Genomic DNA, 13,410 nt, shown 5'->3' with positions numbered 1-13,410 from the left:
ATTGAAGACTGTAACTTGTTTCAACTGTGGAGAGTTGGGTCATATCAGTCCCCAGTGTCCTAAGCCGAAGAAGGAGAATCAGTCAGGAGGCAAGGTTTTTGCTCTATCAGGTTCTGAGACTTCTGCAGATGATCGTTTGATCAGAGGTACGTGTTATATTAATGGCTTTCCTCTTATAGCTATTATTGACACAGGTGCTACTCATTCTTTTATATCTGTGGATTGTGCTGTGAAGCTTAAATTAGAGATATCTGAGATGTATGGTAATATGGTGATTGATACTCCTGCAAAGGGTTCAGTGACTACTACTTCAGTTTGCTTGAGTTGTCCTTTGAGTATTTTTGGTAGAGATTTTGGGATAGACCTTGTGTGTCTTCCATTAGTGCAGATCGATGTTATCTTGGGTATGAACTGGTTGGTGTTTAACCGAGTTTCTATCAATTGTTTTGATAAGACTGTGATATTTCCTGAGGTTGAGGAAGGAAAGGATTTGTTTCTATCAGCTAGGCAGGTGAACGAGGAAGTAGCAGATGGGGCAGAGTTGTTTATGCTGTTAGCGACTTTGGAGGCTAAAGATAAACTGATGATTTGCGATCTAGCTGTGGTGTGTGATTTTCCTGATGTATTTCCGGAAGAGGTGAATGAATTGCCGCCAGAGCGTGAAGTTGAGTTCTCGATTGATTTGGTACCTGGTACTAGACCGATATCGATGGCTCCGTACCGTATGTCTGCTGTTGAGTTAACTGAATTGAAGAGTCAGTTGGAAGATCTGTTGGATAAGAAATTTATTCGTCCGAGTGTGTCACCGTGGGGTGCACCAGTGTTATTGGTTAAGAAGAAAGAAGGTACTATGAGGTTGTGTGTGGACTACAGGCAACTGAATAAAGTGACGATCAAGAATCGGTATCCTTTGCCGAGGATTGATGATTTGATGGATCAGTTGGTTGGTGCGAGTGTGTTCAGCAAGATAGATTTGAGATCTGGGTATCATCAGATACGTGTGAAAACTGAGGATATTCAGAAGACTGCTTTCAGAACAAGATATGGACATTATGAGTATTCTGTAATGCCTTTTGGTGTGACTAATGCGCCTGGAGTATTCATGGAGTATATGAATAGGATTTTCCATCCGTACCTAGACAAGTTTGTTGTGGTGTTTATTGATGACATTTTGGTGTATTCGAAATCTGAAGAAGAGCATGCTGAGCATTTGAGAATGGTTTTAAGAGTTCTACGAGAAAAGAAGTTATTTGCTAAACTGTCAAAGTGTGAATTTTGGTTAGAAGAGGTTAGTTTTCTTGGTCATGTGATTTCAAGAGGTGGTGTTGCTGTGGATCCTTCTAAGATAGAAGCGGTAGCTAAGTGGGAAGCTCCTAAGTCTGTGGCTGAGATTCGAAGTTTTCTTGGATTGGCTGGTTATTATAAGAAGTTCATTGAGGGATTTTCTAAGTTGGCGTTACCGTTAACGATGTTGACTAGAAAGGGGCAAGCGTTTGTTTGGGACTCAAAATGTGAAGAAGGTTTCCAAGAGTTGAAGAGAAGGTTGACTAGTGCTCCTATTCTGATATTACCGAGTTCGTCGGAACCATTTGAGGTCTACTGTGATGCGTCATTGTTGGGTTTGGGTGGTGTATTGATGCAGAATAAGCAGGTTATAGCTTATGCTTCGAGACAGCTGAGGGTTCATGAGAGGAACTATCCGACGCATGATTTAGAGTTGGCAGCTGTGGTGTTTGTTCTGAAGTTGTGGAGGCATTATTTGTACGGGTCGAGATTTGAGGTTTTCAGTGACCATAAAAGTTTAAAGTATCTGTTTGATCAGAAAGAGCTGAATATGAGACAAAGGAGATGGTTAGAGTTTCTGAAGTGATCGAGACTGAAATACCCGAGTTGAGTGATGATTGATGAAGAAAAGGGACACGACTACTTGTACTCAACCTCCCGATGTCTAAGAAAATGAGGTTTGAGCCTAAATATTTCCATTATTTACTTTTTTTAGCATATCCATGCATTTGTAATATCTAGACTTTGCATTTTATCTATTTTAATTAGTTGATCTGATAAACACACATAAGGGCAGTTGTTTGTGAAAACTATGTGGCCTTGTAAACCATCATTGCTTAATAATTGATATCCCTTGTTAACCAATTTGAGTCTTAACCTTTCCTTTGGTGACTTAGCTAATTGTGAGCCTTTGACTTAAAAGATAAAACCTCTCCACACTCTTTGGAGTTAGGTAGATAGGTTTCATTTCCAGTATATGCTAATCACTAATTTTGGGGTTGCTCTTAGAAGTTAACAACATTTAAGTTTCGGATTCGGGTACTAGAGAAATTGGTCAAAGAAAAAGAAAAAGAAAAAGAAAAAGAAAAATAAGATCTAAAAAATATGACATTTAAAAAAAAAAGAGAAATAAGAAAGAAAAAATAGGATAAAAAATAATAATGCCCTCTAGTACCCAATATTAAAGAAAAAGTGATATGAAAGGAAGAAGATATAATATTTCATATCATTTTAAGTGTTATGATCCTTGTCAGTTGGAACAGATTGAGCTCCTATGTGCTATATTTATTGTTAGTTTGAACAAATAGAGTAATTAGTGAACTCAATTTAACTTAATTCTTACTCGGTAAGATTGATCTTTGTTAATTTATAAAAGAAAGAAACATTTTTTATAACATTAATGAATGATCAATTACCCTATAGGAGAAATAACTCTTCATAATATATTTTCTTATATCATTCCTTTATAACTTTACCCTTGTTGGAAAAATATCAAAAGAAGATATTTCCTTGTTCTATCTTACCAACCATTCATATCACTTGCTAGTAAGAGAATATATGAGAATAAAGTAAGAGAGGAAAATGGGGAAATTTGGAAGAGAAAGAAAAAGGATAATAAGTGAAGAAAAGGGAAGAAACTTAGAAGTGGAATCAAGATCTTGGATCATCAGCATATCATCTCAGTTTCTTCATCATCTTCCTTCAGGTGGGTTCTAGATAGTTTAGACTTTGAGGAAGGGATTTACAAAAATGGGGAAATTAGGGTTTATGTATTTTTGCTATGATCATGGAATTTGCTATTGTTCATGTTATACTTATTGTTTACATGTTTATTATGATATTCCATGTGTCGGATGTTGTGTTGATACCATGGTGATGTTGTTATTGTTATTGTGAATACACGAGGTATTAATAAAAAGGAAGTATGATTGCACATATGTCTTGTTCTCTAAGTTATGACTACTAATCATATGAATTTATGTTGGTCTATGAATTGGTATGGTTTAAGATTATCAAAGATGGAAGAAGATATGTTTAGAAGAGGTATTTTTTAAGAAAAAGCAAGAACCAAATGATTGACATGCAGAGAAACCCAAGAACAAACTATTGGTCTACCATGAAACTATGAAGAAGCTGAAAAATACTAGTGTCAATCGATTGACACTCTGGACCAATCGATTGGTTATGTTGATTTTGTGAAAAATTATGACAAAAGCAAATGTTAATTGATTCGTTACTAACAACGATCGATTGGTTGCCTCGTATCTTGCTAAAAATCAAGTGTTTGATGATTCTAAGCTATCATGGAAGGCTTATATTTTATACTATGATATGCATATATTGATTTAACATTAATTGATCAAATTCTATGAGAATGAATGTGTTTTAACTTAGAATCTTGATTAGGCCAAGCCAAATAGTAAAATGACTTTATTCCATTATACTTTCCTATTGAGTCTAATTAACCCCACCATATGAAGACCGGGCATATGCTTATTATGTGGCGTGTAAGTGGAATAGATTGGGTTGAAGCGGTTTGCGTGAAAGCTTTGACTAAGGTTTGTTTAACAAGTTAAGTGAAGAAATTGTGAGGAAAATTTATATGAATGTCAATGATATTGGTTATATTTTGGTGAGGGACCTTTGTTCCAAAAGTCATAATTGGTGATGAACTATTATGTGTGTGTGCGTGTGTATTATGAAACATACTATGGATTACATACTTGTATTGAATGCATAATAATTGGTTAAAATTTATGATTACGAGGGAGGCTAAACCTAGGTTGTAACTAAGTTAATGAATTAGAAATATAACTTAGGTTGCAATGCTCGAATGTAAGAGGTGCCTCAGTATGCATCCATGAACGAGTAGTTTCTAGAGATAGATAGTTCCATTTATGAAAAGTATCGGATGGCATGGATGGTTAACAGTGATCCAATTGCGAATTTAACTAGCTTGTATGGAAACATATTTAGATATTGTGATTGTGATAGGATCACATGGTATTTATGATATCATTCCTTGGTGATTGTGATATAATTACATGGTGTTTGATGAGAATAATCACGTTGTGATTAATGAACCAATCACGTATTCAGGAATAACCCCTATTCGTATTTGCCCCGAGTTCGAGACTTATATAGAGTAGTAATCGAGAAAGAAGAATCATTTAGGCGAATGATTGTAACCCTAACAAGCGTATTCCACATAATGGAGGCTTAGGCTCCATTAACAATATATATTGCATAATAAAATCAATATAGTGGATATTTGATATCCATTAACCATATCTGGTGGAAAGAGTATGATGCATTCCTTTTAGTGGAGGTATGATATCTATTGACCATATCGGATGGAGAGTGTGGCCTATGTAGTGGAGGTCTGGTGTCCATTGCCCATATCTGATGAGGTGTGTGTTCTACATAGTGGAGGTCTATATTCCATTAACAATATCTAATGGTAAAATCCATGTAGTGGATGTCTGGTATCTATTTACCATATCTGGTAGATAATATAGTTTATATAGTCGAGGTCTGGTTTTTCCATTGACCATATCTGACGGATGATTAATTAGATCCTTGTGATCATGTTTAGGTTAATCACCCTTGTGTTACAATTTAGATTCCCGAATAGTGATTCATTGAGTTTATGTGAACTTATGGTTGTGTGTTTTTCATACGAAACGTAAATTTCCTTAGATGCTTAAGTTTTGGTTCTATTGTGTAAGTGTACACAAGTAAGACGAAGATGAAAGGCTTAAGTTAAGAATCAGTAAGAGATCCCTGTAGAGTCAAGTGAACCTATAAGATAGAAAATCCACTGAGATTATTATCTCATAACATTATTATTGTTGCTTTTCAGGTGGTTCTTCACATGTTAAAAGTAAGGATGAAATTGTATGATGATGTTTCAAAGACTTTTGTTATCGTGATCTTCCATTGTGGATTATGTGAAATATGGATATTATTCATAGATATTGGTTTTGACTAGGCACTCTTATATATCATGTGCCATAGTTGTATATTTTATTTTCGGACATGTATATATAACGATGCCAATAAGCACTTGTATCAGTACCAATTAACATTGCGTATAATTTTTTTTCTAGATATATATTATACGAGGTGTTACAAAAGATAACAGAAGGACAAAAAGGTACATAACTTTAAGGTTTAAGCCTACTATCCCAAAATTATTCTACCCTGACATAAGCCACATTACAACCTTAAAAATCCTCAAATGTGTGTGTTTAAATATGATATGACTGATTTTGCAGACAAATTATAAATTCATTGATTTTTACTCTTGTATGTTGATTGAGTGAACACTCTTACAATTAAGTGCATAATGGTGAGTAGAGAGATAGGTTGAGTACTGGTGCTGGAAGAACTGATATGAGTTGAATAGATAAAATCAGGGAACGAATATCTCGATCATAAAAAGTAAGTGACATTTAATTGGTAAGGTTTGTGATTCATTTCTGATAAAGTTTCAATGTGTAGACATGTTACTTGAGGATAAACAACAAAAAAGTTTGGGGTTGTGATGACATGATGTATGTAGACCCCAATTTTTCGTATTGATATTTTTAATTTAATTAAACTTGGCCTTTTTTTATTGTTGGTATGTTTGATTATTTTTTAGGGGTTTATGGGAAGTAATGCGAATTAATTAAAATTTTGGCTAAATTTAATTAATTAAAATAATGAAAAAAATAGGAATATTAAGAGTTTTGGTGGAAAATAAAATTAATAGAAATGTAGTGTTAAATGGTGAGAGAGTAAAATTAAATTGGGTCATAGAGTAATAATTAAAAGTATGGATTGTGTTAAATAAATAATAAGAACCAGTGGAGATGAGAGTTTAGCAGTATGTGCCTTTTGAGGCTTTAAAGAGAAAATAACAATTTTTTAGAGAATAGCAATCAAAGGTTTTGAGAGAAAAAGAACACCATATCCTAAAGCTTACTTTACTGGAAAATTAAGGTAAATGGGATAACTACTCTAATAATGGGTGTCAAATGCATGGCGGGTAGTCTGATTGTTGTTGAAAGGGATGGGTTTTAATTTCACGAACATAATTTTGAATATGTGAGTAATTGAAGAATTAAGATATTAATTGGTGTGAAATTAATATGTTAAATATGATATAATTATTGTTGGATCAATTATGTGCGTTTGGGTGTGTTATGGGTGAAATTTGGAGCTTTAGAAGTGCTAAAATGGAAGAAAATGCACTATATGTTTTGCCTAGGGGCGACGACCATCACCTGCGTGACGGGCAACCTGTCATCGTGCTCTATGAATATGATGTCCGTAAGAAGGATGACAGGCATACCACCATGGTCTCCAGATGTGTGATAGGCGAGGGGAAGGGATGACATATAAGTCATCATCCCAGTGACGACTGTCATGGCCTAGAAGCCGACCGTCAAGGTCTAGCTGGACCAATGTTGGGTCATCAATTCAGTTTTTCGTGTTGTTTCTGAATCCGATAATTATTGGATGCTATTTTGTGGTGTTTGATGTGTTGGTAAGAGAATCATATACTTTAAAAGTTATTGAATAATTATATGATTAATATTGGTGAGTTATTATTGTCATAAATATTAATATGGTATGTGAATATGTATGATATTGTCATGCTTATGTAAATTATGCAATGTTAAGTCATATTGTAAGCATTACTATATTGTGTCGTGTTGGCCTTATTTGGCGTATTTGTGTATCTGTCACATATTATTTGTGTACAAACTTTGGTTTAAGTGGTGTGCTCTTCTTCAATTGTGGGATTGGGAGCGAGTAATTGCATTTCATAATGGGAATTAGTGAAGTGTTATTGATTCTAAGGCGACGAATAAATAGAGATTTGGCGTGCTCTGGTCCAGTGGTGGGTCTGAGAGAGATTGTGGACGAATATTAATAGCATATCTCTGATGTCCAAAAAGTCGGTACCACGTTTGCATTTAGAGTCGAGTTGAGGATACATTTGCATATATACATGCATTTGTGATCGAGTTATCATTATGATTGTTTGATGTTATAAATGAACACGTGATTGTTTGGTGATATGGGTGAATGATGAATACATGTGTTATTGTGTGATGATTATGTTTATGGGATACTACCATGTTATGTTTTGCACCATTAATTAATTTGAGTGTATTCTCATCCCTTTTTGTTTATTGTTACGTTTGTACTCCTACACGGTACAAATGATCAGGTGTAAGAGTAAATGCTTGATGTTAGAGGATTGTATTGTGCCTATTTAGTTATTTATCGTTTGAGTATTATTAGAGTCGTTTTGATATGTAATTGTGGAACAAACTGTTCTATATTTTCTTTTGTTGAATGTCTTATTTCTTTTGAGGATTGTTGAACCACTTTCTCATTTATCGCTGTTGAGGTTTATATGTTAAACTTATTGGTTTTCCGCAGCTTATTCTTGAAAGTTTTATTTGTGGTTCTTTTATGCTATGATGAAGTATGTGTGACACTCTATTTTTTGAGTTATATTTAATTACTTAATTAAATGTTGAGTCAGAGAAATACGATGTTACACTGTCATTGCACATCATTTAGCAAGAAAAATCAGACAAATCAGACTAAAAATGAGCAAGTTAGAAACAAAAGTGTAGTAAAAGCATGAAAAAATGCTACAGTATGGAGAAAGGGACCTAGTGTAAAAATTGGTGAGAAAAAGAACAAAAACACGTTGAACCCACCAGAATCAATGCGGTTGTGCCACTTTAGAATGCGTATGCGTTGCTCCGTATTGCGGTCGGGTTAGGATGTTTCCCTGACATGTTTTTTGGACCTTTAAAAGAAAAAATGGATAACAAAAAGGGATTTTAATTTCCTAGTAAGAAAGTGACGAATTTAGGCAATTTTGGAGCTTGTGGAGGCCATTGGTACCATTGGAGAGCTTTTTCTTTGGTGATTTTTTATGATCTTTGACTCTACACTTACGATGTTGATTAATTTCAACATGAGTAGCTAGATTTTTCTTAGGTAAGGTCTTATTTGATGCTGAACCTATTTGTATTTGATTGAGACATATGATCAGATGACGTTAATGTAGTTGTCTTGACTCTATATTATTATTCATATATAGATTGTGCTTATTCCCTTTTGTTTGTTACAACATTCAATCTGATTTTGACAAGTAGTGACTATTAACCCTAGGGCTATTTATTCGAACTACTATAACTGTTGAATTGCTGATTGACAAGGGATAGGATGATTAGGAATTGTGACTCAGGGACTAACGCGTTCTGTTGCCTAATCTGACGATACAATTGGCCTAAGGGGTAAGAGAACTGACACCTAGATTAGTGAGTTGCACGCCAAGGGATTGAGTGTAGTTATAGAGTTAGTATGTTGTGTAACTCTGTAGTCACTGCATGTCTGTTAATGCGTGTTTCGTCAATCAAGCAGAAATAGAGGATTCTGATAATAAGACCTGACAAACTTTATCATCATTTTTATCAAAACAATTTCTTGTGTTTACTTACATCACATAACATACCTTATTCTAAATCCGTAATTCCTATGGACACAAATTTATTTTATTACTTCGATTTCAATGCTAGTACACTTGATAGTAAATTGTCATCACATGAAATCCCACTTCCTCTCTTTTGGCTTTGATATACGTATCAGACACCGGTGAAACACTATGTATGTGGTAGTTGCTAGGGTATACATGTTGCATCTTGTAGGATGTACTATCCTAGTGGATAAGTCTTATGTCTACATCAATTCCAAATAGTTCTATCTATTTTTTGAGCTTGAGCATGCCAAATACATCTATGATGGTTTTGACAAAGACCAATAAATTTTAACAAACATCGATTTTTTTTTATTGAAAAAATCGATAAAAAATGCATACATGGCCTACCAGATATTTTGATTGCATATCGAAATATTTATCGACCTACCGAATTTTTTCGTGCAAGATTGTTAATGAAATAAGTATTTTTGATATTAGAAAAAATTTGGGGCGGCAGATTAAATTGAAAAGTTGTCGAGAGAAATTCTCGCGTAAAGTTATAGCCCATATGGCCAAAGCCCATTATGGGCCCAAGTGTCACTAAGAGAGCAATATAAACTTCGTTATTATCAAAACCCTAAATTTTTATCACCGTGCGCATGTCCTGAGCTTTCTGATCTCCGAGAGACTCCGACGCGGCGGTTGCTGAAGAAGATTGCAATATGAAGGTTCTCTGTCACTGAAACCCTAGTTCTTAATGCTTCTGATTTTTAAGTCTTTTTTTTTAATTTCTCATTTTGTTCTGCGTTCGTAGCTAAACTCGTTCCAACTTTTGCATCTGATTTATTGCTTTGTCTATTTGTTACTGAATTTGTGTTTTTGTTTTTCAGTTCAACGTTGCAAATCCCACCACTGGATGCCAGAAGAAGCTTGAGATCGATGATGATCAGAAACTGTAATCTCTTCACATATTAAACTTGTTTAATTTATTAAATTCCTGTTCATTTTCACTGCATTTTAGTCTAATTTCTTACCACTAGGTAGTTTTACAATTTGCTCCCCCGAAAAGATTTTAATTTTGTATCTAAACATCATAACCGATAGAGTATAAAGTGAGGTTAGAAATATTAGAATGGTTAGATATCCTGAATAGGAAGTTGAATCTTAAGACAGATAGAGTATTAGGGTGAAAGTTGATCCACATAGCCGATCCAATTTAGTGGAACAAGGCATGGTTTTTGTTATTATTGTTGTTATTGTTATTGTTGTAAGGTTACAAGAAATGAAGATACTTAATTTTTAGCAATTATTGAGGTTCTATAAAATATTTGTGTAGGATACCTGGAATATGTAAACTTTAGGAAAGCCATCTGTCACAATCCTATGAATGAAACTTAATTGCCTCCAAAGATGTTGAAGTGAAAATTTGATTTGTGTTCCCATCTTAATACCACTGTATTTTATTTTCAGGCGAGCATTTTGGGACAAGAGGATTTCGCAAGAGGTCAATGGAGATGCCCTTGGTGAGGTATGCATGTTAACCCAACCAAAACCAAATGTCTGCTGCAGAATTTCCAGAATGTATGATTGATATTCACAATTTTATTGTTGGTGCTTACAGGAATTCAAAGGTTATGTCTTTAAAATTACTGGTGGTTGTGACAAACAAGGATTTCCAATGAAGCAGGGAGTGCTAACCCCTGGCCGTGTTAGACTTTTGCTTCACAGGGGTAGGTCTTTTATGTAGCTTTTCAATGTAATCTTTAGGTGAAATTGTATCAAGGCAGTGGATTAAGATTTCTTGCATTCCATTGCACTTGTACTCAGTATTTTTAAAATACAATTTGTCGCAGTAAACATATTCACAGCACCACTGGCAATGCATATATGTTCTAAAACTTCTTTATATTTAGGCTGTCTATTTGTTCACAGCACCACTGATTCAAATTTACACTCTACCTAGTTTTACTAAAAATTCTCAGTCTTATTCATATGTTGTCTTGCATCACAAGTCACCACTTATCAGATGTTATTTTCAATGTTTACATGAGCAGGAACTCACCACTTGTTGTAAGTTGTTAATTTATTTCAATGTGTACATGAGCAGGAACTCCTTGCTTTCGAGGACACGGAAGGCGTAATGGAGAGCGCAGAAGGAAGTCTGTTCGTGGGTGCATTGTCAGCCCAGACCTCTCTGTTCTGAACTTGGTAATAGTGAAGAAGGGTGAGAATGATTTACCTGGCCTGACTGATGTTGAGAAGCCAAGGATGAGAGGTCCCAAGAGAGCCTCCAAAATCCGTAAGCTGTTCAACCTGTCTAAGGAGGATGATGTGAGGAAGTATGTCAACACCTACCGCCGAACATTTACAACAAAAGCTGGTAAGATCTTGGTAGCTTGTAATTTTTCTGTTAGGAAGACTTTGTTTATTTTTAGTAGAATTTGTATGTGTGTGATATATGGTCTGAACAGTACTGGTTATTTGGATTTAGGGAAAAAGCAGAGCAAAGCTCCCAAGATTCAACGTCTGGTTACTCCTCTCACTCTCCAAAGAAAACGAGCAAGAATTGCAGATAAGAAGAAGAGAATTGCTAAGGCAAAATCAGAGGCGGCTGATTACCAGAAGCTTCTTGCTTCAAGGTTGAAGGAGCAGAGGGAGCGCCGCAGTGAGAGTTTAGCCAAAAAGAGATCTAGGATTTCTACTGCTACCAAGGCAACTGTCCCTGCATAGGCTGCTTTCAGATACAAATATTTGGTGAAGTTTAATCATCACCGCAGTTTTTGGTACTGTTAATTTATGATGATTTTGTCATGACAAAATGCTTATGTTTTTTGTTACTTTCCTTACATTGAGTTATTGAAGTATTCTCTCATGTAGTGTCACTTGTTGAATTAATTTTGACTTGTTGAAATATGTATTAATTTTATTCCCCCCACCTTTTACTCCCCATTTTTATGCATTAATTTTGACTTGTTGAATTAATCTTGAGAAGGACGCATACTTGATATAACAGAAGCAAACATGCTGTTTACGTCAGTCCTTAAATCTTGAACATTGATTTTTATACATGTATTTACTTAGATCACCCCATATCACCACTTTTGTAAATTAGTTCATTAAATATTTGATCAAATATTTCTATAACATATTTTGATTGAATCTATTTAAAAAAAAATTACATTGTATTTGATACTTCTAATTTCCAAGTAGTTATTTCTGTAACTTATTTTAGCTAACATAGTTTTATTAAGAGTAGTTCTTTTTATTAAAAACTTATGTATTATATCATTTGTGCAACCATTCCAAAAGAGAAAGGCTATATCATTTGTGCAACTATGTGAGGTCTTAGTCTCTCACAATACCAACCTTTATAAACTATTTTATCAATAATATTATCCACTATTTTTGTGTTATCTACACTATTTTTAAAATAAATGTCATCCTTATATTATCAAAGGCACGAATCTAGAATGGAATTTGCTTTTAGCATGAGTGTACTCAAGATTCTTTAACTTGGAAATCTCAGAGTTCATGTAGCTTCTATAAGCTTTCCATGCTTAATCACTTGCAACAAAGTTTGCAGAAGAATGACTCACAATCATTGCTTTCTCCAAATGTCTTTTAGATTCATAGTCAAAATCCTTCAGAACCTTACCAAGGTTAGGGGAGGATTTTGTTGGTATTTCTGGGTATTTTATGGTGAGGTTGATTATGGACTCATCAAAGTTAGGACCAAAAACAGAAGGATGTGATGGTTGAATAATGAGAGGTGATTCTGGTGAAGTGATTTTTGGTTCAAAGTCAAACATTTCTTCAGGAGTGCTGTCAAAAACATGTTCGTCATAAACACTTCTTGCAGGAGATATTCTAGGTGTTATAAAGTTTGGATTAGTTGGTTGGGGAGCATTAACAATTGGTAGTGGTGATATGAATGAAGTTTGTAAGTGTGGAAGAGATAATGATGGTGGTATCTGTTGTTGTTCTAAAATAGGAGCAAAAACTAAATGAGTTTCTGTTATTGGACTTTCTGTAATTAGAGTTTCTATTATGGGATTTGATATTGGTGGTAGAGTTTCTATGATTGTGGTTGATATTTGTGGGTTGGATTTTGATGGTGAATTTGGAATTGGTTCAAAAATAGTGGATTGCGATGGAAGAGGAATTTGTAAAATTCTAGAAGAAATTGAATCAGAATTTAAAGAAGTGTTATCAGAAGGAAGCTTACCAGAAACTCTTGAGGACTGGACGACCAGAAATATCCTTCAGAATCATTGTCTTCTGGTGCTCACTTAGAGGCACCTCATCTTCGTCCTGAAAGATAACAATCTTCTTCTTCTTCTGAGCCCTGGAAGATCCTTCGCCTCTGAACTCCTTCTTTCTCTTTCCATGTACATCAATGTAAGTTTCTGGAAGGTTAAACGGATCCACCAGAGGTTCAATTCTGTCCTTCAGACAGTTATCCAAGTAAGCCATCAGAACCCGTGGATGGTCAATTTTGGTGAATATATGGTAGTTATCAAGGGGATTTCTTATACCACAGATATCATCCTTAGTAAGCATGACATTTGGTCTTTGAAATCTGGAGATAAAACACATACTCTTCAGATTCTTCCCCCATAAGACTTTACCAACAT

General features: G+C 34.8%; 1 protein-coding gene across 1 annotated transcript; it reads left to right on the top strand.

The window, feature by feature from the left end:
- The first annotated feature begins 9,359 nt into the window (after positions 1-9,359).
- Positions 9,360-11,689, top strand: LOC127127818 (40S ribosomal protein S6). The gene is made up of 6 exons (XM_051057102.1): positions 9,360-9,504; positions 9,667-9,731; positions 10,247-10,304; positions 10,398-10,506; positions 10,884-11,156; positions 11,268-11,689. The coding sequence occupies exons 1-6, from the start codon at positions 9,499-9,501 to the stop codon at positions 11,504-11,506; spliced, it is 750 nt and encodes a 249-aa protein (XP_050913059.1). The 5' UTR covers positions 9,360-9,498; the 3' UTR covers positions 11,507-11,689.
- The last annotated feature ends 1,721 nt before the right edge of the window (positions 11,690-13,410 follow it).

Source organism: Lathyrus oleraceus, chromosome 3 (assembly GCF_024323335.1).
Source record: "Lathyrus oleraceus cultivar Zhongwan6 chromosome 3, CAAS_Psat_ZW6_1.0, whole genome shotgun sequence".
In the NCBI taxonomy this organism is placed as follows: Eukaryota; Viridiplantae; Streptophyta; class Magnoliopsida; order Fabales; family Fabaceae; genus Lathyrus; species Lathyrus oleraceus.
The sequence above is the reverse complement of the archived record's forward strand: the minus strand, read 5'-3'. Positions and strand labels throughout refer to the sequence as shown.